This window comes from Melanotaenia boesemani, chromosome 3, assembly GCF_017639745.1.
Source record: "Melanotaenia boesemani isolate fMelBoe1 chromosome 3, fMelBoe1.pri, whole genome shotgun sequence".
NCBI classification, from domain to species: domain Eukaryota; kingdom Metazoa; phylum Chordata; class Actinopteri; order Atheriniformes; family Melanotaeniidae; genus Melanotaenia; species Melanotaenia boesemani.
In genome coordinates this window covers 17,694,433-17,721,395 of record NC_055684.1, presented here as the reverse complement: position 1 = coordinate 17,721,395, position 26,963 = coordinate 17,694,433, and the positions used below count along the sequence as shown (strand labels likewise).

Genomic DNA, 26,963 nt, shown 5'->3' with positions numbered 1-26,963 from the left:
AGTTTAACTGAAAATTTGAAAATGTTCTGAATTCTTCAACTATTCTTCACAAGGTCTATTTTTCTGCCTCCTGCATGAAATGACATACCCAAAATGAATGGGCTCTATCTTCACAACTTCAAGGGCTTTATGTATAATCTTGATCTCAAAAGAAAGCTGAGACATGTGAGATTAGTACAGAAGTGTGAGAATTACTAAAACCACTATCACTCGTGAGAATCAGGAGAATTGATGTATAGCCCCCACATTCACCTTAGAAACATTGTGAGGATCCAGAAAGAAGCGAACCGAAGATAGTCTACCACAGAAAGAGTGAACACTTCACTATAAACTGCTTTCATCTTCATGGAAACTACGAGGACCTTCATGGTTCATTTCAAACAAAAGCAGAGTCATTGCAGAACAGTTTTTTAAGGTGAAGTAAAGTCTTTGACCTCAAACAGCAAAATGATTATGATTTTTTTTTCTTAGTTACGCTTTAAGTTTTTGTCACACAATGGTGAGAAAGACATCTTTGTAATCAACAGTCTCTGCTTTGTGTTGGTTGTTTAAAGTGGAGAAATTAGCACAAGTTCCAAAATGGACAGTTTCATGTTTTTTTGGATGTTTGGATGCCAATGCTTGGTAAAGTCTATGATTTTGGTATGCTACATATAAAGGTTGGTGCTTCCTAGTGTGTCCAGAGATATTCTGTATTGCAATTATATCTTGCTGCCCCCTCTACAGGGGGCTCTTGTGAAGAAGAGGTTAAAGCCACATTACTGTCTAAAGAAGGCCAATTCAACATCCCTCTTGCATCCCGTCTCTTCTCTGAGCTCTCTCCAGCCAGTAAAAGTCAGTCCCATATTGACTCTTGTCTTATTTATTGCTCTTTCACTATCTCTCCTTCTTTTTCTCTCTTTATCTGATAATGTCCTGTATTTCTTTGCTGAATCAGCCATATATTCAAAACAGCGTCTCGAGACTGAGGAACCACACAGTACAACTTTTTCTTCCAGGATGCTGCATGACGTTGCAGCTGAGTTGTGCTTTACAGTATGCATATCACACACTCACAAGCAGATATAAACACACCGGCCATTTTGAACCACACTGTGGCTGATTCAGCAAAGAAACACAAAAGGAAATTACTGGAGGAAGAGAGGGACAAAAGGAGAGAGAGGGACAAAGCAAGAGATAAGACAATAGTTTTCCTTTTAAACATAAACCTAATGCTTGTATTGTTACAAGAACATTACCACAGATACATTTATGAACAAAATACTATCACACACAGTGCCTCATGTTAGCTTTAACTTATTCCTGAGCACTTTCAAGTCGTTATCTTCCATGCCTGCAACATGCTATAATTACTACTGGCTTTTTGAATGAAAACATACCCAGAACCAGCTATAAACAACACACACCAAAACATTACAGGAGGAAATCTTGTTGACACAGCTATCACTGTACTTGTGCTGACGCTGCCAGTGAGTTTTTGTCTTTCCCCACATGACTGATAATATGACAGGATCCAACATGTGGGATAGTCCCATCTCTGCTAATTAAATCTGCCTCTCTTCTTAACAGCAGAGCAACAATTGCATTTCCCACAACAGCCAGTCAGAGGAATGGGAGCCAACAAGCAAGGTAAATATGCAGTCAAAATGCCATCATTTGGAACAGTAGGGAGGAGGCTGTGCAGACTTCACATAAAACAATGGAAATGAACTATCTGTGTTCAAACATCTTGCAGCCTTTGGCTTCTGGGGTGGGAAACAGCGCCAGCTTAACAGTGTGTTATAAATCAGAAAGACAAGGGAATGGACCCAACACTGACAAAGTTCAGAAATAATAGCAGATAGAGCCATTTTTATTATACAACATGCTGATAGGTAAGATCCAATACTTGAGATAAATTGGGATATGTCAATCATGAGTAGTATCTGTTCAAATGGTAACTTCAATCAGGTCCAGAATTAATTATAAAGTTACGTGAACATATAAAAACGTATGTGAGTATAGCATTCTAAACAGCTTAAAGCACTAAAATAATGCACTGCTAGTTCTGATTGTGTTTTTGCCATGTCTTCATATCTGGAAGAAGATAAAACACCATGCCAGCAAGTCACATTAGACCTGCTGATAGCAGTCATTTAGAGCATCGAGCTGCAAAAGACTGTGCAGTATTACGCTGATGCATTCTCTATGATGTACAATCATTTATCTCCATCTAAAGGACAAAAGTGATCTCCACCCACATAAAAATAAAAAAAGAACTATTTGTCAACACACTTCTTATGATAAACTGATCTCTTGTCATTAAAACTGCCTGAGTGGAAAAAAAAAGAGCAGCTTCAGAACAATGGCGATACACAGCTTGTCTGGCTGAATGCACGCATTCATGTCAGCTTTGAGTGATTTCAGCAGTGTAACTATCGATCAAGGCATATCTTTGCACACCCCTTCACAACTTATCTGAGCCTATAAGCCCTAGTGAGTCATACAGCTCAAGGAGAGAGAAAGGAATAATTTTTCAATGCAAATGACATAGCATAGGGTAAAAGCACAGCCTAAAGTGGGAGCTACTTGAATGCAAATCTCACATTTCCATCTGTTTCTATTTCCTCCAGCAAGTATGTCAGGGCTCTACCTGATTTGCCCTCTAATCTCTCCTGGGAGAAGCTGTTCTTTAAAACTGCACAAGCATTGTGCTGACCGTGTGGGAGTTCTGTTTGTCCTCAGGTCATCAATCTGCTCTATAAACATCTGCCCACCCCTCATATTGACCCATTCCCACGATGCCCACTAATGTGTTGCTGCTTAAGATGTTGTAAACACTGTATTCATGTTAGTCAGCACTTAAAACATTTAGTCTGTGGCATCTCATTATATTTGTAAACAAGATGGTTTTTAATGCTTTTGCAGCTTCAGCCTTGTGTTTTGCTTTAAAAGCTCTCCCCAATGAACAGCTGATGTGAGAGGTCTTCAAATAAAGTAGCTGTAGAAAATAAAGTTTTCTTTAAGGTGTTTTAAATGAATTTCTTCATGAGGACAAAAGTGTAAAGCTTAGGAAAAATGTTTAAAAAAAGAAAATTGATTCTCTCTAAGGTTAGAGCTTTGAAAAGACACATTAGTGCCATGTTGTCATGGTATCTTTCGTTTCGTTGCTAAGGTGCTGATCAGTTCAATGAAAACTATCTGTCAAAGGTTAAAAAAAAAAAAAAAAACAAGGCAGAGGTAAACACTGGTATCAGAACCTTGCAAATACATAAAACTCATAGGATAGGAATGCTGCCTTGAGACAAATTGCTGATGGGCTGATGTGCTGCCATTGCAAAGAAAAAACCCATATTTCTGCAATAACAATCAAAAAGTAATTTTGGTAACATTATTCTAAAACTGCTGACATATCTGAGGGATGTGCTGACAGTCTTAGCACCTAGATTGTGGAAAGTGCTATTGATAGCTGTTCTTTAAAAGGCCAGACTATTGACTAAACCAACGTGGAAATGTGTACTCAGCAGAAATCTCCCTGCATGGGAAATTGCCAAGACTTCACAGTTACTTTACTACACATACGCACACAACACACACCTAAGCCCATGCAAGCACTCACATAAACAGCCATTTGCTGACTCACATACACATTCTGTGAAAATGCATTCACACACACAGGCTAACACCTGTGCAGAAAGTACAGGTCACTCGCTTCAGCACAGGAAAGCCCACAGGAATCCAAACCCTGAAGTTAACTATGAGTGGAGGTTTCTGAGCACACTTCCGAGAATCACAGGTGGAGGGCATCATTAACATCAGGGTCCCAGCATGACTTCATCCAACCGGACATAAGAGGCTAGAGGCAGCTCATTCTAACAAGATCTGAACAGTTTTCACTTTGTCTCACTGTGTTTTAGTTGTACCGAGAATAAACAAACACGGATAATAAAAAAAATATGGCATAAAAGTGGGAGAAGCTACATGGCTGGAAGACATGTTTCAGGGTTTGTTTAATTTAGTTTTATATTGGCTGGTATGATTCAGCTAGCTTGAAGCAATCAAAGAGGATAGCAGCCTGAGTTCACTGCAAGCTAAAACATCATTTGGAAAGGCTGTCCAACTCTGCTGATTAGCTCCTGGGCTGCTGCTCTGTAGGTGACTTTGACTACTGACGCCCCTCTGAAGCAAGGGAGGTAAAAAAGACAGCTGCCTTAGAGTAATCAATAAACTATCACATGATCCTTTCTTGTTCTGAGGCCTTGAAGCAAACTGGCTTCTTGATTGTATAAAGATTATGTCAAACTGCATCAGCACTGAGGTTATGCATACGCCCACTCAGCCTTACATGTACATTTTGGCTGGAATTAATTCCACATTATCAGTAACAGGCTTTAACTCTTCAACCGGTTTTAACTGGAGTAGCTCAGATTCCTAAATTCCAAAATGATCATATTTTATTTCACCTGAATCACAACAAGATTTGCTATATAATGTGATTGAAGTAAGTTGGTAATTTTCATTTATGAACCCAGGCTTTGGGACAGCTCTCCCTTAATGGTGCTGCACACATATGCAGGTGTTCTCAGCTGTTCTGGCAGATCAGACAATTCCCCAGTTTGGAGGTAGCCAGACATGCACTAGAAATAATGTGTGTAGATGGAGTCTGCAAACACAATGGAGCCAAGCTAATGGGAACATGAGGGAGCTGCCATTCATACTTTCACACATGCAGTTCTGAGAAGATTTCTAACTAGCAAAATTACTGGAATGAAACTGAGTTATTTCTGTGGCCTTTAATGTGATTCAAAGCATGACAGTGAGTCTCTAACCTGCAACCTGCTCTTTAAGGTGTAGTTGTTAAAATGATCCATTCTCCTATCCTCCAACCAAAATGACCATATTTTCTCATGCTGTTAAATACATGTAAAAGGGCATTCTCTGAATTCTATAGCCCTGCAGGTGTTAGGGAAAAGGTGCAACCCATGTGACTTTCTTCATCAGAGTGAAAATCACTGTTGAGCCTTTCCTTCAACAAGCGTGGTGAGGCAGGAAGATGTGTGGATCGGTGGCCATTACATGCAGCACCTTCTGCCACTGGACTCCAAGTTCAAGGACAACTGCTTCACTTTGGGTTTTCACACAGTCCGTCTCCTCCTCATTGGTTTTCAGCAATAACAATACTTGTTTAGGGTAATAAATAAAAAAATAATCATGGTTACAGGTATAACACATTCTTCTTGCAAGGTCTCCAGTGTCATAACGTCACTTTGACCCTTCACCAGCCCTTCTTCACAGCCACTGGAGGTCAGTAATAACGGGTTGTTATTGCCAGGATATATAAAGGGGACATATGCCACATTGACAAACACTCTATGCTCCTTTAGCTGAGTTTGGTATATATGGTGAGTTTCCATGAATGTAAAAACTTTCATTTGTCTTAAAATTGTGAATATTTGCCCACTGACATGCTTGACTTGAATGTGATTTTCTTTTCTTCCAATGAGAAGTAAGAATGACACCTATATAAAAGGTATTAAATCCATGGTAACAGCTGCCATGTCAAATAACATAAATACAAATACAGCAAGATTCACCTGAGTGGTTTATGGAAAATAAATCTGATCTTATATGCAGCATGTATCATGAATTACGCAGCCCTGTAATTTCCCTGTAGAACTCCATCAGCAGCCTCGCTTTATGCATGACATGCCATCTGGCATCTAAATACTGTACAAACAGATGTAGCGCAACATCGCAGTATCTCATACCCACTGTGGTGAATTTGGATGGAGAGTAAGCATGACATTATCTCAGGCATAATGACATAATACTGATGTGCTGTGGTGTTGAGTTTACTTTATGCACCGCCCTTAAGTAATTTTCCCCATGCTGTGATAGAAATCAGAGGAAACTTACCAGCTGGGTGACTCAGTAACTGGAACATCTGTCAAAATGAGGGAAAAGGCAAACATAAGTAAAACTGTTCCAAAGAAAAAAAGGCACAGTTTGAGTTAAATGCTATTTTTTTTTTTTAGAAAAAAAAAAAAACTCTGTCTTTTTGTTACCACTCTCACTTTCCCAGTTCTCACAGCAAAAGTATGTATAAGACAGGCATTGTTAAACAAATGTTTTCATTGATTTCCTTTAGATTACATCAAGTAAATTCATGTCATCTGGTGAGGGAGGGATCTGAACCCCAGCACTTCTCAGCCCTAAATTACATAACCGACCTCCACAACACATTATCATCATCACCCAGAATTCCCCTACGCATCTTCACACCCCACTTAAAGGATTACCACACATAAACGTGGTAGAAAAGCTTTTTAATTAAGTACTAATCGCTTCACTTCGTCCAACAGAACCTCTCCAAGACCTAAATCTCTCGCTTTATCTGGGCGTGTAATTACCGGTGCCTGTTTGGCAACATGATCCAGGTAGTAAATATATCATACTTATACATAACTTCATCCAATTACAGGGAAAGTTAACTCTTCTCTCTAATGCCTGTCTGCCTCTGGTAACAGTCAGATCCTGTTAAGTAGAGATTAACGCCACATACCACTGTCTAAAGTCACTCATGGCTATGGAAAACTGACACGATTACACAGAGCGAAGAAACAGTGAATTTACAGCTTATCCAAGACAAGTTATTATTTTATGGTGAAGAAAGTGGTGGTTAATTGTTGTGCCCTGAAGCAGTTTGATGACAATGTAGATGATGAGAGAATGCATGTTTTGGTAATTACAGCAATCATAATCACTTCATAATAACTGCAGAAGTCCTGACTACGTTCATCGAATATTTAAGTCCATTTTCCACCTTTGTAAACAATTAAATTGCATTATATTTGCTCCGTTACACCCACACATGTTCTCACTATGTGCAAAATGTCCTTAGCCTAACACTTTTTTCAAATTTCTAATTTAGGAATGATCACTATCAGATGCTTTTAATTCTTTGGCTGCAACTGATAACAGTTTCTTCTCATGCTTTGATTTTAAATTATCAATGAATGAAATATTTCTCACTCTGAATGAGGTCATGCACAATTAATAGTGTTGTACCAGTGCACCAGTGCAGTGATAAACTTACTCTTGAAACCTTTGCTGTTTTTGTCAGTTATAAGGTACAGCACATTTAGAGAAATCTCTCTGTATAAAGTTAATTAAGATTTATTACATCTGGGTGGTTTACTTGCTTGCTTTCTGATAAAAGACAGTTAAATGAGGAGCCCTAGTTTACAAAACAACAAAACTAAATTAAACCACCAGTTTAAAAGCTTTTACTTTATTAGCTCGATATATTTTATTGTCAACTAGACGTGTTGTGGAAATTTAGCTTTCTTCTTCATTAACGACAACAACATAAAAGGTATTATTTGAGTATTATGTGAGGGATAAAAAGATAATATTATATGTGACTTTTATAACAGAAAATAATGTTTTTCAAGCTCTGAGCTTTTCCCAATATGCAACAGGTTTAAAAGAATCACATAATCCACATGACGCCTAAATTAAATCATCACTTGCCAAATACCTTCTCTACCCTGAACGTAGTTCTTATCATAGAATCTCGATGAAAATAAAAAATAAAAAAAACGAATAGCAAAATAATAAAAAATGTTACAAATGGCCAGTAGTATAAGTAGAAAACTGTCTCTTAAGACAACATACTAGAAGTATGGTTATAAAATCTTTTACTATACTGAAAACAAACTACTCTGTTATTCTATTAAAGTCATTTTATACAACATTTAAATGGTGATATTTAGACTGAAACTGTCCTAACTCTAATCTGTCATCATCATGCCAATCCTGACCAACCCATCTAACAAAGGGTGACAGCCAGTTAGAGGGGGAAAAAGGGGCTTTCACAATTCTGAGAATATAAAGATTTTGGCATGCTGCACACTTCTGAACATGATGTACAACATACAGTTAAACACCCTGTTGGCTAAAATATACCCAGCATTCCCCATAGGGAGTGTAATGACAAAAATCTGTGAAAGTAAAGCACACTGACATTTTTAGATGGATCTTTTTTTATAGCAGGTGGTCGTGGATACTTCTTACAAAACAACTTCAATGAAAGCAGCAGAGCTGTGATTGTGACAAGGTGGTTTCTGTAGGTCAATCAGAGTGATGCATTGTGAATAGAGAATGTGGAGGTCCCACTGGTAGTCATTTTAGGATGGAGCCTGTGTTGTATTAGGAATACTCAGCTTTTATCTGCACCTGCCACCATTGCTGTTTGACTTAGTGTCTCACCTTGACACTCCATGGATGTACTTTGACAAACAGCTCTGCAGTGACAGTGTGTAAAATCTGCTAGTTAAGTGTGCTGAAATCAAATTCCCTCTAACAGCCGACCCCTTTCTTCAGCCCACTTCGATAGTTTATAGTACTTACAGATACATTTAGATGCGTATTTATTGTGTATTCAGTGGCTGTCTTTGTTGTTGTATGTACTTAATAAAGATTTGAAAAATTGTAATTTGTTAAAAACTGGCATATATGTTTAGCATTTTGTTAAAGGAAAAACAAACTGAGGCATTAAGTTGGTTTTAAAGTATGCATTATCTGGATTTTTAGAAAGAGGGGTGTCCTTCTGTGGCACCTGGATGCTAGCAGGACCTTTACAAACATGGTGCACAAACAAGCACAACTCACATAAAATTACTTCAACTTCAAATAGCAATTCCACCACTGACAGCTTGTTTCCTTGCACCTCTATACGAATGATTTTGTCTTGTCTTCATGATGGAGGCTGTTCCAAAACTACTAGTTTGGCTTGATGCTCAGAGCTTAATGCTTGAATAGGACGTTTGCATGATCACAGGCTAGTGGATTTGCAAATGAAGTCATCTTGGATGGGTAGCAAACCACTGCCTAAATTATATGTTTGATTTTGTTCAGAAGTGGAGGTTATGACAAATAACAAATGGATGCAGTTACTGAGGCTAACAGCGTTGCTAGATAACTCAATGGAAAATGCTCTATGGTCTCTAAATAACACTGTCTTCTCCAATACAAGATATCATGTAGGATATATCAGCCACTGCCCAACTAATAAACAACCAAGACTGATTCAGCCTCAGTCTAAATGATGTATTATTCCTAAAAATGAGTTACCTGTGATGGATATTGCTGCTGCCTGATTGGTGGTAATCCTTTCTGATGACACAGGAGATGGAGATTTAGGAAGCTGTGAAGTGACCGAGGCTTCCTCTGATACACCAGCTGGTGTCTCACTGTCCTCCTTGTTTGACACCTGGACAGGTTTGTCACAATCTGAGACGATGTCTTTACTGCCTTCCAGAGTTTTCTCCTCATCTGTGCTGTCCTCAAACACAAACTCTTCCCCCTGCTCATCCTCCTCCTCCTCATCATCTTTTGGTGGTTGGTGAGACATCGTAGTAGACATGATTGCTGAAAAACAGTCAACATAAAACATGAATACAGGGTAAAAAAAAACAAACAAAAAGCAACTGTTAAATCAGCACAGTTTTGGAGACCTCGTCTGAACCGTCTGTACTAAAACCTCTAATATTGTTCTTCTTCACTTTATCAGGAGTTGGTCTTTGCAGAGATAATGTTCACATATTTGAGAGGAGGGAGGTGCCCCAGGGACCGAGGGCAGACATGTTCTTGTCCCTGGGGTGCCTAGCCTTGGTGTTGGGATGGCGTGGCCGGTGGTGGTTTTGCCTGGGGCAGTCGGGCCCCATCGGGTTCCTGGGCGGGGCTCTGCTGGGGGGAATGGGTGGCCCTTGGGCCTGTGGGGTGCCTGCCCTACATGCGGCCCTTGTCGCGGCACCCGCTGGGCCTGCTCACCGTCTCGCGGGGGGGCTCCAGTCTGGGGGCCCCTCTGCTCTGGTCCGAGTGGACCGCTGCTCTGTCTGCTTTGGCTGTCCTGGGCTTGGCGCTCTGTGGACCTGCTGGGCCTTTGGGGCCTCGGGCTCCCCCCATCCCCCACTGATGCTTCGGGGTGCAGCGTGATCGCGGCTCTCTTGCAAGCACACAGTTCTTCATTGTTGCATGGCCACACACGCACACTCACACATGTATGCTCACAAACGTGCTCATCTCTCCATCTGCTTCTGACTAGATGTTGCTGATGTTTGTGTGTTGTTACGTTTCTCTGCAGGTACGTTTGATGACTACTGTACTTTTTCATATCATCATTATCCTATTTTCTTTATGTATCATGTAGTACTGTGGTAGTTTATATTGGTTTTTTTTTGTGGTGTGTTTTAGGCAGCCTAGACAACTGTTATGTACACATATTAATCCTGCCCCCCCCCACCTTCCTCTATCTCCCTGTCAGGTTTCGCACTGACATATACAGACCAAAGAAAAAAAGATTACAATAAAAATAATAAAAATATCAAGGGCAGCCATGGCACACAGACCACCGTTCTGTATGTTAGGATGCTGGACAGGATAGATAAATAAATAAATTAATTTATTAAATGTGAAAATGCATTGAAAAAAAATGTACTTTTCAGGTTTACCCCTGCAAAATTATTGCACGTCTCATTCAACTTATTATTTTCTCCAAAAAATGTTGGTTTCACAGATAAATAAAAAATGAAATATATCAGTATATGAGCACAAAACACGATTAATTCAAAACTTAAAATACCCATTAAGGCCTGAGATTTACTGCAGGACTGTGGGAATCATGCAAAAAAAAAAAGAAAAAAAAGAAATAGAAAAATCAGTCCCTGCAAACCTAACTCTTATAATGTGGGAAATTTTTCTCATCTGGTTTAGCTCATGAAAGAGATGGAGTGTCCTTCTAGAAACACCAAGCTATGGTAGCTACATGAATGAAAAAGGTCCGCCAGAAGTTCAGCTATTACAGGTACACTTATAAAAAGATATTGACAAAGCTGTGCTAAAAGTTCTGTGTTTTCCTTAATAATGGATGAACCCAACAGTAAAACCAAGTAAGTCATTAAGATACAGATGATAATCAATTTTAAAAAACTGTTAAGGAACTCCTACAACCACGTAAACATACATACAGCAAAACAGAGGATTAAAAAAATAATTTAATTTACAGAATAACATAAAACCTCACCAGTCTGATGCTCATTTCAGTGCTTGACCTTCTCCAAGACAAGTTTGACTTTACAGGAACTCTTATCAAATGGAAAGAGATTAAGTAGAGGAGACGGAGGATACAATGGAGCATGGAGGGAAATGACTTATTATACTGATGCAGCTGAAAGAGTCAACAAAGTACAGCAATAATTATAGTTATTATACCAAGTCAGTAAAGACTGATATGTGAGCAGGTTAAGAGGATGGAGATGAGACAAGAGAGCTATCTGAGATGACGACAAAGAAAGGAAAAAAGAGACGACAAATGAAAGCTGCATATTGACTTGGGATACAAGTAGGACAAGACCTGTAGTGGAGCTCACTGCTCATACCCCCCGCCAAAATGTATAAATCCCCCCTATGTGAAGAATGTAAGAGGATTTCCCCCTTTTCCAAAAAATAAATTTCCGGCCCTGCCTATGGTCTGAAAATTTAGAGCTTATTAATGAAATTTCCAATTGTACCTGTAATGATTCCTTAGAAAAGATTGACAATAACAACAATAAGGTCAAGGCCTTAAATGACAGGATTTACCCGACCTTTAAAAGAAACGGAATAACAAATTCAACTAAATGTGTAATCTTTCCTCAAGGGTTTAAAACCCTTTAAATTTTGCACTACAAAAAAAATCCAAAATAAAAGACAGATTGTGATCATCCTTTATCTTGTGACAAATAAGGTGCACTTAATATGAACCAACATGTAGCTATCAAATATGTGGCTTTAGCTCCCACTCTCAGTTTAATAGGAATTACATGGACAAAGGCAAAAAAGGTAAATAGACAGGAAGGCAGGAATGTTCCCTTATCTCTGCAAACATGCCAAAGCTGCTTAACAAAACAGCCACATTTAAAATACCCAAGATAAAAATCGATGTTGTGCTAAACAACACTGAAGTGAAATGAACTGTTAAACTCTGTGTGTTTACAATCAAATATTCTTCAGAACATTCTTACAGTATAAAAGAAAACATATACAGACCTTTATTTATTGTGAATATTGGAAAGAACATTGAAAAAATGTGCATGTTACTTTATATTCCAGGAATAGAAAAACTGTATTCTCAGCACTGTAAATATGACATATGGTGATTAGAGAGACTGTTAGTTGAATTAAAGTGTAAAGAGGCTTAGCTGTAGATTAATTAAGATATCCGCACACACACACAGAAAACATGTGCCCTAACATTATAGACCTCAACTATCAGTAAGGTCGATTTCATCTTATCAGAACAGCCTACATCAAAGAGGCCTTGAAATTTTCCATATAGAGGTTAAAGGTTAAGAAAAAATACAGAATCCAAGCATGAGTTGTGGGTGGTTTTATGTTAAATGTCCCTACAGAAGGTTTTATTTATTTGTCTCGTTCTAGTTTCCTGCCTGCTAATGCTAATAACTAATGTCTTCTAAATGTATTACTATTTTGGCAAAATTGAATTTTAGCACAATTAATAATCTGGAAAGTGTTCTTTAAAAGTAACAGATGGTTGTATTTTACAGCAGATTCCGGTTCTTGATGCATAACTTCTCAACTTTTCAGGAAATGGTGTTTGGATTTCTGTGGTTTGCTGTCTGGTTCCAAGCATCCTTCTTTAATTTTCACCGTACAAATAGTGGATCAGTTTAACTTTTATGTACCGACTTTCACTGGTCAGTATGACTTCATTCAACGCAACAATATGGGCAAAATGTAAACACATTTTTGCAGCATTAGCCATTGAAGAGCAAGCTTACCCATAGCATTTCAACTCACGTAACTACTGCAAGACAATAAAACAGGGCATTAACCTGTAAAGAGCCATTTTATATATGAGTTATTCATGCATGGACCATTACTGGCAAAGGCTGATCGCAGACATTTGCTTTAATTCTGAAACCGCAGTAATTCTTCAGCACATGGCAATATACTGTATTAATGTTAGTTGCGGTGGCATTTAATTCAGTCATTTCATATTTTCAAAAATAAAAAGGACATTCTCTATGAAACACTTCCCCTCAAGGTACAGCATTTCTGCACAGAGTTCTTTCATTATTTCACATAAAGGGGATTGTCAGTGACGTATATGCTCTGTTTTGCTTCGTGTTAGTGTTCCACTCCAAAATCCAGCATCTGCTTTCCATTTTGAGAAGCCCTGCGCTGCTTTCAGTGCTGAAACATTGTTGGGCCTGATAGGGCGTTTGTCAGGTTTCTTTGGGAAAATGACAGCATGGTGCGGAGGCGGCTCGACATGGGGTGGCTGCACAGGAAAACTGCCCAGAAACATGTCACTCCTGGCTTTAAATAAAGAAAAAAAAATCACTTTTTGTTCAGACTGAATAAAAAGATTATCTTATTGTTTTTGTCTTTTGTTATTTGCTGACTTTCTTTATTTGCACTTGATGTTTGTTTTTTGTTGTTGTTGACCTACATTTAAAAAACGATGGTGGCTCTGAATCCTGAATTAAGAATAGGCTGTCTTTACACAGTAACATGATATGTGAAAACTGAAAACAGCTTTTCTTTTTTCTATTGTCTACTTGCTGTGTTTCCTAATGCATCAAACCTAAGAATCAACTGTCCTTATTCAGTGTATAAAAGCATTACTAAGTTTATTGTCATTTTATTTAAAAGACAAATCAAGTGATTCCAAGGCTAATGTTGGCTTACACCTGTGGAAACACCTCAGGAACTCTGCCCAAAAATTGGAAATGCCTGATCACAACAAAAAAAAAAAGAATCATAAACCCATGAAGGAAACTCATTCATTTATTACCTTTTCCATGTCTTTCCATTACTTTTCTTTCTGTCACCTTTGTTCAGTGTGAACCTAACATGCCACAGACTGTCAGAGTTGGTTTTAGAGAGACGTCAAGGTACGCTACTAATTCAGTTGTGCTAGCTTTGCAACAAAAACAAGGAAGCAATATAATTTTATCAATTATCTTGTTTTCATTACTGCTGAAAGCAGAAGTCATAACTGAAAATACATTTTGATTAATTGCACAGCCCTACTTAAAATGCAGCAACTTAGGAAGATTGCCTTGTAATTTGTTTATCTACAACTACTGAAGCCTTGAGCTGATTTTTGATTAGGTTTTAACATATTCTTACACACCTTCTAGACTATGAATTTTGGCCTGTAACTTTTAAAGTCAGGATGAATAATAAAAGTATGATAAAAAAAAAACATGTTCTAGCGTTCATTTGGAGATACTTGTTTTGAGACAGATGATTAAACTTGTCACTGGAGACTTTATATTGTTTTCATTATAGTGAAAATTAGAACACTTTTATAGGAAAAAAAAAAAAAGCTTGTTTACATCCACAACATGCCACTGTAGCCTTTGGATCACTTCTCCTCCTCTGTACCACAAACACAGTCTCTCTATTTGGCCCACTCACTGGTCAGACCAACAATGACCCTTTTTGTGGAGGGAAAACGTGTGTTCTGCCCCCTGAAGCATTGTTTCTATATTCATCACTGCAGCACTGATTAGCTCACAGCTCATACGGGTGTGGCTATGATGCCTGTAGTATACAGAACATTTTGCCAGGATAAAGCAGCACTTTTTTTATTGATTGAACAACCTAGGGAACAAAGTTTAAATGAAAGCTGCTGTCACTACCCTTCGACACACTGACTGAGCAATCACTGGGTGAACTGGACTGTGCAAAACACAATTTTAGAGATGTTATAGATTTTTTTCACGTAATTACCTATCAGCTGAAAAGCTAGTATCTTGAAAACAACTCTTGGTTTCAATGATGCAAAGTTGAAGTTTTTTCCCCCCTCTAGAGTGTTAAAATGACAGGTATCCTCAGCAACTTTCTGTAAGGGAAGGTATTTGGACAAGCCATCAAACAGGCTGCAGCTTAGAAAAATAAAGAGCCCCAGGAGTAAGGCTGTGTGAAAGCTATTCTTGTGGGGAAAATAAGATACATCACAGAATAGAGATGAAACCAACTCCTACACACCCTGTCCCTGACCTACATAGAGCTATGAAAACTCCCTCACTATGCACCAAATGTAATGAGTGGAGAGATGTTGGATGTGTGCAGGGGTGAAGTGAGGTATGTGTTCATTTTTAAGGATGATTTGTAGACCTATCAGGACACACATTACAATGTATTTTTAGAACAAAGTCATTTTTTTCTTATTTTAAATATTTTCAGATTCCCATATTTAGTTATTGAATATGCCAATTTGTTCTTCTCCACTTTCTTTCCCTTCAGTTAAAAACAGAGTTGCATCTTGTGGGAGCTTCACTGCTAATTCATGAAGGTCCTATAAGCAGTATTTATAGCTTTTGTAATTTTGCAGATCAGCTGGGTTGCATGTTTAGTTCCAGCAATCATTTCACAGAAAGTAATGTTTGGCCGACTGCAAACAAATCTCTCAAGCAGTGATTGTATCAATAGACAAAGCACTGAACAGCGGCTGGTGATGACTGAATAAACAGCATTGGGAAAACTTAACAAAAGTCACAGAGAGCACGCTGCTTCAGGGTTTTCCTTTGGAGAAAGTGGCGCACAAACACTCGACAGACAATGACGGACAGCTGACAACAGCAAACTGTACCAGGCAGAGACGATCCTGCTTCAGGCTCTACTTCCATCTTCTGCCTCCCTGTGGACTTCCTACCAAGAGATTCAAATATGACTTGGCCAATTTACTGCAAACAGCTCTTTGAGAACAGATGGAATATGTCTTTCTTTGGCTGTCAAAAGGCATAACAATCTGAGTGGGAGGCTGTTCACAGGCATTTGCAGATTTCATGGATTTGCTTTAAATCAGCATTGCCCTAGCAAAGATTTTTGAACACACAGAAAAAGATAAGACCATTTCATTATATGTTATGAATATTTTAACTGAATTTAAGTACTGGATACCCAAGGCCATGTTGAATGTCATAATGAAGTGTATACACAACATGATAAGAGGGTTACCTATGCACATTTGAGATATTTCTTTGCAGCTTTTTCCTCAGATCTGCCATCGTGTTCACACTTTTAAAACATGCAGGGATCCCGTATTTATTCAGAACCCACTCTGGCCTTCATGTGCCCTCTGCTGTAGAGAGCCAATCCGGTAATGTCGGCCCACAACTGCAGCAAGATGGTGGAGAAATCACATTAATCAAGGACACAGTGAGCAACCTCCACCTCCCATCTGCCGTTTGTGCTCACAGCACACTGTGGACATGTGTGTGCTGTACTGTGCAATCACTGAACAGAGATATGAAAGCTCTGAGTGTGTTGACCAGACAATGGCTTTATTTATCAAGACAAATATTGAATTTTCAAAGTGACAAAAAAAAGAAAATATGCAAAGGTTAGATGGTCAAAAAAGAAGCTTGCTTTTGAATGTGCACAATTTGTCAGTGTGACAAGGTAATAATAACTATAAAAATACATAAAACAAAGAGACTGCTGTGATTATATCAGCTTGACCTGGATAGTGAATGCCAACTATATTTACATTTACAGTCTTGGAATTTGCTAACTAAATATCCCTCCCGTCTTGTCCTTCACCAACTTTTCAGCCACAAAGATGCAAACTCTTTGCAGCACAAGATGTATAAAAAGACTGAAACATATGAAATTGTAAATGCAACAAAGGTAGAGATGTCTAAGCTGTTCATTCCTCCTATCAGTCCAGTCCAGCAACAATGGACCCTACACCTGCCAGAGTGATGCCCACCTTCCTCAGGGGGTAAGTAGCCTCTTCTGCTAACTCCTGTATGATCTTAATCCAGTATGACTACAGGAACTGCACCTGGGACCACAGAGCAGAGAACAATCATAGTTGCATGATAACATGTGACATGTTATGATTGGCTGATCTACCATAACATGTCACTTGTAAATAAAAACTAAAAGTTTACTTTTTCAAAAGTCACTGTGTCAAAGTTCTTGGATTCCCACAATCCGCTGCTGCTTTTGGCATCAGCTGAGGGATTGGCCACAGTTACATGATGTTTTTTTTATTTTTATTCAGAATTCATTATTCATAATAAAAATAACATACATTTACATGGAAATAGTCATTCAGATGATACATGGGAAACACATTTAATTTTTATTCAATTCCCCTTTTGATCTGGGGGTTGGGAAGGGTCCTGATTGGACCGGGGAAGACATTCCCGCTTCTTTTCTTGTTGTCTACAACATGGAAGACCACGAACTAAGGACCATTTTCACAGCAGCTCGACACTAGCATACTACTTCACTTTGGTCAGCAGAGGATGAGAAGAGAGACAGAGTTTCGTACCATTATCGCGACAGGACAAAGGAACAAGCATGCACAGAACGACCGGAATTAATTTAAAGCGGAATGACATGACATGATTGGGGGAATTATTCAATTCAGATTTAAAATCAGAACAAGCAAGCCACTTATTTCAGATTTAAGTTTAATTCGGAATGGTCATTTTAAATCTGGATTTAAAGATAATTTCATTTTTATTCTGAATTAAAGGGGAGTTAAAAATTACATGTAAATGTGGCCATTTGTGTTTGTTATCAACTGCAAAGCATAAGAGGCTGCTCCTTTCAATGTGTCAGTAAAATCAAAAAAGACATATGAGATTATACCACTTGGAAAATATCATGTCTTAAGTAATATATTTTTTCTTTTACTAAATATGGAGTTGTTTCTCTGCAAAGTATTGGCTGAGAAAATAAAAATTAAAAACGTATTGTGTTTATTTGTGTATTTGTATGTACACAAAGGAAAATTTGTGTGCAGTGGAATAAAGTTACAAATAGTAACTTCATTCCACCGCAGTCATCATTAAATTATGTTGTTTTTATTTACAATGCAGGATTTTCTTTAAATAAATATTTGTTGAAGTAAAACTAAAAAAGAAAAAAAAACAAATGTGAAAAAAGTGAGTATTTGTGGAGAACTTTTTATTTGCTGTGCCTGAGCTCTGCATAAGATTCACGAATTAAGTTTAACAGAGGGTAGAAAGGAGAATAAATTGAGTTCACATGGAAAACTCTTTGATTTCTATGCATGAGATTAAAAAAAAGCTTCAAAAGTCAAGGAAATCTGAGAATTTTATGAGATCTCTTTTGAACTTAAAACAAGACTAATTTAAGCTTTTCAAACTATTTTCACTTTTGGAGGAAAAAAAATAAGTGGGGAAATAAGCCATTGACTCATTTTAGTTTCACTTTTATCTAGGAGAAATGAATTAAACATTTTTGAGATCTCTTTTCTGATTTTCCTTTCCTCTGGGTAGTCGCCGCTTTACTGTGTTTGATAAGTACCGATACTTATGCTACCCATCTATCACATGAGTCTAAGACTCCCATGTACTGGAAAACTTCGAAGTGTGCAATATCACCAACCAAGAGGCATCATCGAGCAAGCAACACCACAAACTAACCAAACAAGTTAGAGAGAGGAATACAAATCAGGACTGAGTTATTAAAAATAAATTCCAAAGCTCTGAAAGTCCCACAGAGCACCATTAAATCCATCATCACAACATTGAAGGAATATGGCACCACAACACACCCACGTAGAGAGGGCTGTCTACCAAAATCTCATTCTAACAAAATGGGCTGTATCTACCCAAACATGGTGGCATCATCCTCCTGTGGGGGTGTTTTTAATCAGCAGGGACTGACAAATACTGGTCAACACAAACGCACACTAATTTTTGTTTATTTATGTTTTACAATCATCATTATTGTTGTTGTTGTTAGGCAAAGCAGGCAGTGGAAGTGGTTTACATAAAACATTAGAAGTCTTACAGCAAGGTGCAACAGAAATAGCACATTTGCTATTTCTGTCCCTGATCCGAATGCTGTGAACAGAAACCAAGAGTTCCTTATCTAAAGTTATAAAACACGGCTGTCACCATCAACCCTGCTTCTGTAAATGATTTCATGCATGCACATCACCATTTACCACAAAGAAGAACAACAAATCACCGCCACACTTAGGCAATTCATTAGGTATTATCATTATAATATTATTACTAATATTATTATTGTTTTTGTCGTGATTTCCCTTCTCTAATTTGGACAAATATTTGTACATTTTTTGCACTAAATCCAAAAATCTACTGAGACCAGATAGCCGGGGATAAATATTTTTTCCAGCCACACAGCTTGTATGTATGTTAAAATGGCTCTAATACGTAGCTTATAAAGGTCCTTCAACATCCTTACCAGCTAAAGATCAAGCCAAAAACAATGTTAATTTAATCTAATCTGAAAACAGACATTAGGCAGATTGCATTTTAGATTCAGTGAGTGTAATGTCATTTCCAGTGTCCAGAAAATAAAGTCTGCAAAATAGAGCAAAGACAAAACTTGTACCCTAGAACCTGCATGAGAAATCATCAAACTGTTCAATGCAGGTTTTTCTTTATATCATAGAAACTAGTACATTAGATCTATAGTAAGTAAATCTAAGGCTGCATTAAAATTAAAGAGTGCTTATAATTAACTCAACATGAAAATAGAGTTGTTTTGACTTTGTCTGAATGGGGGCCTGTGGTGTCAAAGCTGAAAAGTTTCCGCCTGCATGCAACTAATACTTCATGTCTGCTATAAACATGCAGGTTTAGCTTCCACAGAAGACTTCATACAGCTGCTTTCAAAGGCTGAGGAGTCCCTGTGACACACAAGGTCCTCTTCATTAGTCAAATACTGTAATTCCAATTTTATATGTCGTAATAATCAACAGATGTGATCATCAGCTATTTTTCTACATGAAGGGTAAATTCCTCTTTAATCAATTACATTTCCTTTCACTGACAATCAATGAGTCCTCATGGCTTAGTAACTAGGAATTCAGTCAGATCAAATACTTATAAAAAAGTGTTAGACAGTGTTTTGTAAGAAAATAAAGGGCAATTTGTTTCAGTGATTTTTTTTTTTACTTTGTCCACATAAGTGTTAGTAAAGACTGACTGATGCATCCAAATTGAGTGGACATAATTTCCCACTGCCAGTCAGAGCTGCAGATTAAACTAGCAGTGCTGAGGTCTTTTTAACTGTAGTATAGGTGCCAGGAAAATTTAATACGCACTTCATTTCTGCCAGGATTATTTTTAAAGTGGGCTCTAAGCAGGACATGTTTATTTAACTTAATAAGTAAGCAGTAGGGAAGAAAAATATAAAAAAAAAAAACTTTTTTTTTTATTGTTTTTAATTGGCCATACTAAAGCTACAGAATGGTGCTTCTTGACTGTCCCTTTCTCTTAATCAATCCTCACATGGAAAGTGGACAACTGTACTTCTCTCATCGTGCCGTTTGATTGGCTGCAATAACTTTAGGGACACTTTCTGGCCAAAGAAAAGTCTCCACCAGGACTTAACCAAATAGGGATGAACCTACTATTGCAGTAATTTAGCATGTTTCAGCTGGCAAAAAGTCATTAAACCCTAATTGATGGAGTAAGTAGCTTTTCATTTTTTTAATCATCCATGATGGAAGACGGCCAGTGGTCATTACTTTTTCTCTGATTCAGAAGGGTTAAATGATTGCTTTGCATCAAGTAAACAAAACATGGGAAATCTTTGAAATAACTACAACTCAGTTAAGAATTATCTAATGCATTATTAAAACCTGCAAGTTACCATATAGGGATAAATGTGGGCATAAGAACTTTTTCAATTATGTTCATAGCTAACTTAAATGTTTGGTAAAGTTTGGTTAAAGGAAAACATTTATTAGCGCATTTTCACAAGCATAATGCAAAAACCCCAAGTTACAGAAACTACACATTTTGTAGCCTTAAGAAAATGAGTTATCAGTGGGACTAATAATAAAAAAAGAAGAAGAAGAAGAATGTGATTAGCAAGGAAGCATAAGGATTTGACTCTTGAGTAATGGAAAGAAGTAATGTGGTTAATTCTTACTCTGTTGAAGAGTGATAAACACACAAGTAATGGCTAATATAAGTGTCCACACAAATCCAGGTTCAGCAGCAGTATGTGCTAAAAACTGTGGGCAGCTGGCCTCCTGAGTACAGTAAATAACAGTGAATGAGGGGCTCAAGGAGCATGAGACATCATTTTGACCACCACACCTCAACCCACTGAGAATCAACTCCATCATCAATACAAAATTTTAACAGGAAGTAATGAATCTCTGAAAATAAATGTTCAGGCATTTCATGCACTTGTCAGAATGATCCCACAATAAGAGGTATAACACCTTTTTGAATTGCCACCCAAATAAGAAAATTAAATGCACAACTATCATTTGTCTTTGAAACACATAAGTCTCCTGATGTTGCTCCAGGTGTATTGTGGGATACTATGAAAACTTATGTTCATGGCCTTAAAATATCGTATACCTCTGGGCTTAAAAAGAAAAGTAGAGCTGAGCAAAGAAAGCTTGATCTGCATTCAAGTTTATGAGCTTGAGACGACATTCAAATTATCTTCTTTAGATGAACTTAGAAGAAATCTAGAAATGGTGAAATTAGCCTTGGGCAGCTTGATAACTAGAAAAGCAGAAAAAAACACAGAGTTTTTCAATCATTGAGGCTGGAACTCCCAGACTCTGACTTTCTAGACTGTATTTATGAATTGATTTTTGTATTATTATTTTTGTATTGTTAGTCTTGTCTTTCTTCTTACTGCTATTATTGGGATTTATTTTTATTTTTTAAAAAAATGATATATATTCGTATTCTGTGCACTGTCCTGTGCTATTTTGTTTTCACTGCTTTGCAAAAAAGTTAAAATATTTTTTTAAAAAAAGTCGATCCTGCAATGAATAGGACAAAGGCAGCCCAACAGTATACAAGAGTGTGCAACTGCAAGCAACATGTTTTTATTCTAAAAGACAGTTTATTGTTTGGTTGGTTAGACTGTTAAACTTTCTGATTCATTTACTTAATAAATTATAACAACGGCATGTTTTGTTGAATTATCATGACTTGAATGAGACTTGATCTGTTCTACTCTGCCTGTGACTGGCTTACCCTTAAATAGCCTCTGCAGAAGGTCTGTTTGTTATCTGCCTAAAAAATGTGTAACTGTATCTGCATGCGGATTATGTATGCAGCTAGATCAATAAGCTATAAAAAAAGGAGAAAATGAGACCTTCACTTCTTGTGGTATAAATGATGTGACAGAGGGAAAATTCTTTGAGCTTGTATACTTCTTTCTGTTAATTACGCCCTCTGATCGATCAGTTTCATAATAAAACCCAGTCAGTTTGACTTGAGGCTCATTCACTAAGGCTATACATGGTAATAATGAAAGATTTCCTCCACACTGTATCTGTGCAGGTTGGTTATGTATGCAGCCAGATCAATAAGCTTTTAAAAAAGAAAAGAGGAAAAAAAAATATAGTTATAGTGTGTACAACTACACTGTAAGCCTCTTCTACCAAATCCAGCCTGCTCTTGCTCCAAGATGTTTTCTATAAGAGCTGCAACATGTTTATAAAAAAAAAACAAAAAAAAAAACTGTGATTACAAAAACTAAAGTTCGGTACATCTGACAAATTAAAACTAAACCCAATTCCATCTGCTGTGACAAAGTTCTGGGTTTCCACAGTCTGCTGCTGCCTCTGGCATCAGTTCTGACACCATGTTTATTTGATGCTTGCTATTGTGTAGCTTAAGGTAACAAACTACCGCTATCAGAGCAAAACATGGGTGGCTGCTCCTTTGATGTGCCAGTCAAATCAGATATTACATATAAAAATATGCTATAGTGAAAGTGTTTAGTTGGTCTTCAGGAAAGAGCATGTAATGTTTTTTTTTTTTTCATATTATGCCAATTAATTCTTCCTACAACTCAGTTTAAATTAAGGCTGCAGAGGATATAAAGTGATGCCTAGTGACTGTTATCAGAAAGCATTTACAGGAAATAAGAGAAGTTATGTTTGGGCATGCGAGCATTACAAAAAAATAAAGATAAGTGTCAACCTACAAACAACCCTGAATTGCTTCTACGAGTTAATTATCTAACATTCTCACATGACTGTAGTCAGTGTGTCATACAATATACCAGTGGGCATCTGGCAGGCGTGTCATTACTATGAAATAACTTGCTGTAAAGTGAGCACTAAGGCCTTACAAGTGTGCAAATGATGGCGTGAGTACAAAGTTTCTTGTCCTTGCAGACAAAGGCTCCCATTTGTATAGTAAAGTCTTTGTGGTAGTTTGCATGCACAGACTATGAATGTCTGCTGGAAGTGCTGGACTGTGACTAAGGGGGAAAAAACTGATACACTGAGTCCATGGAGCTTCTTTAAAAAAGAAAAGCTCTTGGACATCCGGCAAGTGAGGCAGAAACAGTGCCCTAGCATAAAATGCAAATGACTTAGTCAGAGCATAGACTGTGTCAGAGGTCCCCTTGCTCCCCCTCTCTCACCCCTCTCCTCCCCATGTCCCCTCCCTGTTCTGCTGAGAGTACAGAGGCAGTGTGAAATCCATCCTGGGAGGGGCTATTGTACCCTGGGAAGCAACCGTCAAACTGGAATGGTGGAGGCCAGGCCCAGGCCAGAGAATCTCTTTTTATAGCCTGAGGGACTGGAAGAGCCGTAGCAGTTTCTGCTGAAACGCCAAAGGTGTGGACCTGGGATGAGCCACCAATCCCTCACTCATCCTTCCTGATGTCTGGATCAGGAACTGCTGCTGTCATAACAAGGCCTCTGTATCCCTACTTGCATTCACAGGCAGGCTCAGGTTTAATTGTCCATGATGGTGTTTACTCTACCAAAGGGCCACATGTTTATCTGTCATTCCCATCTTCTGCTCTCCTCCTCCACACTTTCTTGTCCTCTCAGCTGCCCTTATAGCTGTCAGACTGAGACAGAGGCACAAACCAGCACACCCACCCCCAACTGCACTCCATCAATGCCCCCCTTTGGACAAAGCTGCTGTCTTTGCAACATGCTAAACAGGCTGAGAGAGGGGTATGAGAAAGGGGAAGGATAGAATAAAGGAAGAAAGAGTGATTTGAGGGCAATAAATATATACACATCTCACCTTCTTGTCCTTAATAGTATGTCCTCCAAGAAGATTCAGACACTCCCTGGTGACCCTTTAATCCTGGTAACCTCCCATAGACTCTCAGGTTTTACCACACTGCCGGGTCCAGCACACTCATCTTTATAGTTCCCCGTGAGGGCTGCAAGTGGCTGAACACAGACTGGAAATCTCCTGTCCTGTTTACTTTCCCACAACTTCTCCCGGGCACCGTGTGCACTAGCAGCTCTAAATGAGGTAACCCTCTTTGCTCCCTCCCTTTCTCTCTCAACCTCTCTCGCCTGTCTGCTCCTGTTCCTCCCTCTATCTCCCTCTATATCTCTGTCCCTCTATGTTTTTAGATGCCCCCCAACCCCAACCCCTCAGCCCATCCATTCTCAATCTGTCCTTTCTTCAGTTTTCTTCCTCCTCCCACTCTACCCCTGCTGCTGTCCACACCGCGGCAGAAAGCAGGGTAAGGGTTTTCAGGCTCAACCGGCCAATAGGAGACTGACAAAGTCGAGCTTTGGGCCAATGAGCCTAGAGGCTGGCGTTTTAACCAATCAATGGAGATGTTCTGGACAAGTGGGCGGGACAAAAGGAATTAGGGGCCATCACAGAACTTCCTGTGTGGGATAAAGGTGGCTGCTGAAGCACAGCACACGGGTCAGCTTGGAGTTTCTTGCTCATGACTGGGTTTTTATTTGAATTTATTTAGATGAAAAAGATTGCGAACTCATTATTTCAAATTGAACATAGACAATTATTTAATTATATTAAATTGCTACAAAGCTGTGGTGGGCTTTGATAATATTGCAAAAGCACCCATCATAGTTATTATCTGCAAAATATGCTCAGTGATATAATTCTATACAGAACACCAAAGCTACTACTCCTTAATTAACATTTAAGAAACATTTTATCATTGTTTAAACTTTCCTGTTGGTCAGTTGGTTTCATTTATAAACATGTAAAAGCATTAATTAACCATTGTATATTTTAACAAAATAAATTTAAAAAATGACATAGCAAAACAATTTGGAATTATTTTACATGTCAAATAACTAGAAAAAATCAAAAATAATTAAAATACAGTAACAGCCTCTGAAATTTAGTGAATGTGCAGAGCAACAAAACATTAAAACTACCCAAGTTAACATTAAAAACATGTCAGTTAGTTATGATTGTGTGAGACTGTGTGATCTAATAGTCTTTGAGCTCGGCTATTATTGTAAATGGCTTCTGCCTGATCCTTTTTCTCTTACTGTGTCTGTTCTTGTTGTTAATTTCATTTGCAAAATTGTGGGTTTGTGCAAAGTGTACCAACACTGCACCATGAGCACAAAGTAACGTGCCAAAATGTGTCAGGAATTTTGCTTTAATTGAATAAGACGTCCTCCTCCACTTAGCTCAATAATTCTCATGTGAGCATCTTAATTTTTCCGGCAAAATGATTACAAGGCAAGAAACTACCACATATTGTCACTGTTGTCCAGAAGATTTATTAAAACACGTTGAACAAATACACAGAATACAAATAAAAAGATGACAATTCACTTTTTCATTCAATTGCCATACAACACAGATATCTGAACCATAACACTGCTTGGAGCTCATTGTCTGTAAATGCTAGATACACTTCCACCTCCTGTAAGTGAACCGTCAAACGTTTCACATGCTGTGCATTCACTGCAACAAAGGTGCCTTTAATCAGGGTCTTTTAGTAGCTTTTGAAGCCATGTTAATAAGCAAGTACATACATTGTTAACATATTTATATTAGACTGAAGCCTTTTCAACAGACATTACATTCATACTGACTTCAGTTTGATTGCATTTTATTGGAGTACTGTGTTTGTGATGTTATCACTCCACAGGGAAAAGACATGATTCTGATTGATGAGCACACATTGTGCACATAGCAGTTCTATGGTAACACCACTCAGTGGACATTCATCTTTTTTCAGCTTAATACAAAAAACAAAAACTATATGACACAAACTTATCTCTGAAAAATCGTTCAAGTATTTACATGTTTCTGAGGTCCAGTCTGTCAAGCAACCTAATACATGTTATGATCAAGTATTTGATGGCATCAACTGAAACACAACCAACAACTTTAAGCACATTACAAACAAAGAATAGCACAAAAAGTGGTATGATGCACTTCAAGGTTCATCTCATAGTTTTGTCCATATAGTTGTGTTTTTAAACTGAATTAGAGTTTTATGTCAAAACATGTTAATAGATCATAGGTGAGGAGGTTAAACTGACACAATCTTTGTGAATGGTAACCGAGAGCCTGAGGGCAATCATTTAAATCTGCAAAAAAAAAAAAAAAAATAGTAGAAAACACACCTTTTTTTTTGTTTGTTTTGTTTTTTTTTTTACAACACAGCCTTCTTACTTTAAAAAAGTCAACCACAACTGTCATTCAATGAAAGTCAAATAAATGATTTTTGTAAGGAATGATGATAAAACCAGAGAATTAAACTGAAAGGAAGGGGGGGGTCAAATATGTGTCAATATGTGTCTAAATATTTCACCATCACCAGTTGAATTCACAGATCTTCTTCCAAAAAAAGCTGGGAAGTTGTATAAACAGAAAGCAATGCACTTCATAACACTGAAATCCTGTATTCGGTTTAAAATAATCAAAACTCTGCACATTATTTTTTCTCCTTTGTTTTGAATTTGATGCCAACAACACATTTCAAAATGCTTGGACAGTAAAAAAAAAGTTTCCAGAAGTTATGTGATGATGCATAAAACCACATAGTGGACATATTTTAAATACCAAATGAACAGCATTCCAGATAAAACTGGAGGAATGGATCAACAGATTGGGATTTCTTAATACAAAAATTAAAACAATGTTCAAAACATGCAAAAAAGAAAAAGAAGAAAAATGATTTAGAAAGTCTAAAAAATCTCTGCGGCCAAC

General features: G+C 37.9%; 1 protein-coding gene across 4 annotated transcripts in view; it reads right to left on the bottom strand.

Moving 5' to 3' along the window:
- The window catches only part of arhgef10la (Rho guanine nucleotide exchange factor (GEF) 10-like a), a 126,867-nt gene extending 102,428 nt beyond the window's left edge, over positions 1 to 24,439 (bottom strand). For all 4 annotated transcript variants that reach the window (XM_041980749.1, XM_041980751.1, XM_041980752.1 and 1 more), the window contains exons 1-3: positions 24,042 to 24,439; positions 9,115 to 9,411; positions 5,896 to 5,923 (exon numbers count right to left, since the gene is read on the bottom strand). In XM_041980749.1, the coding sequence (XP_041836683.1) occupies positions 5,896 to 5,923; positions 9,115 to 9,406 (320 nt within the window). In that variant the 5' untranslated portion in view covers positions 9,407 to 9,411; positions 24,042 to 24,439. The remainder of the gene's footprint in view (positions 1 to 5,895; positions 5,924 to 9,114; positions 9,412 to 24,041) is intronic.
- Between the last annotated feature and the right edge of the window lie 2,524 nt (positions 24,440 to 26,963).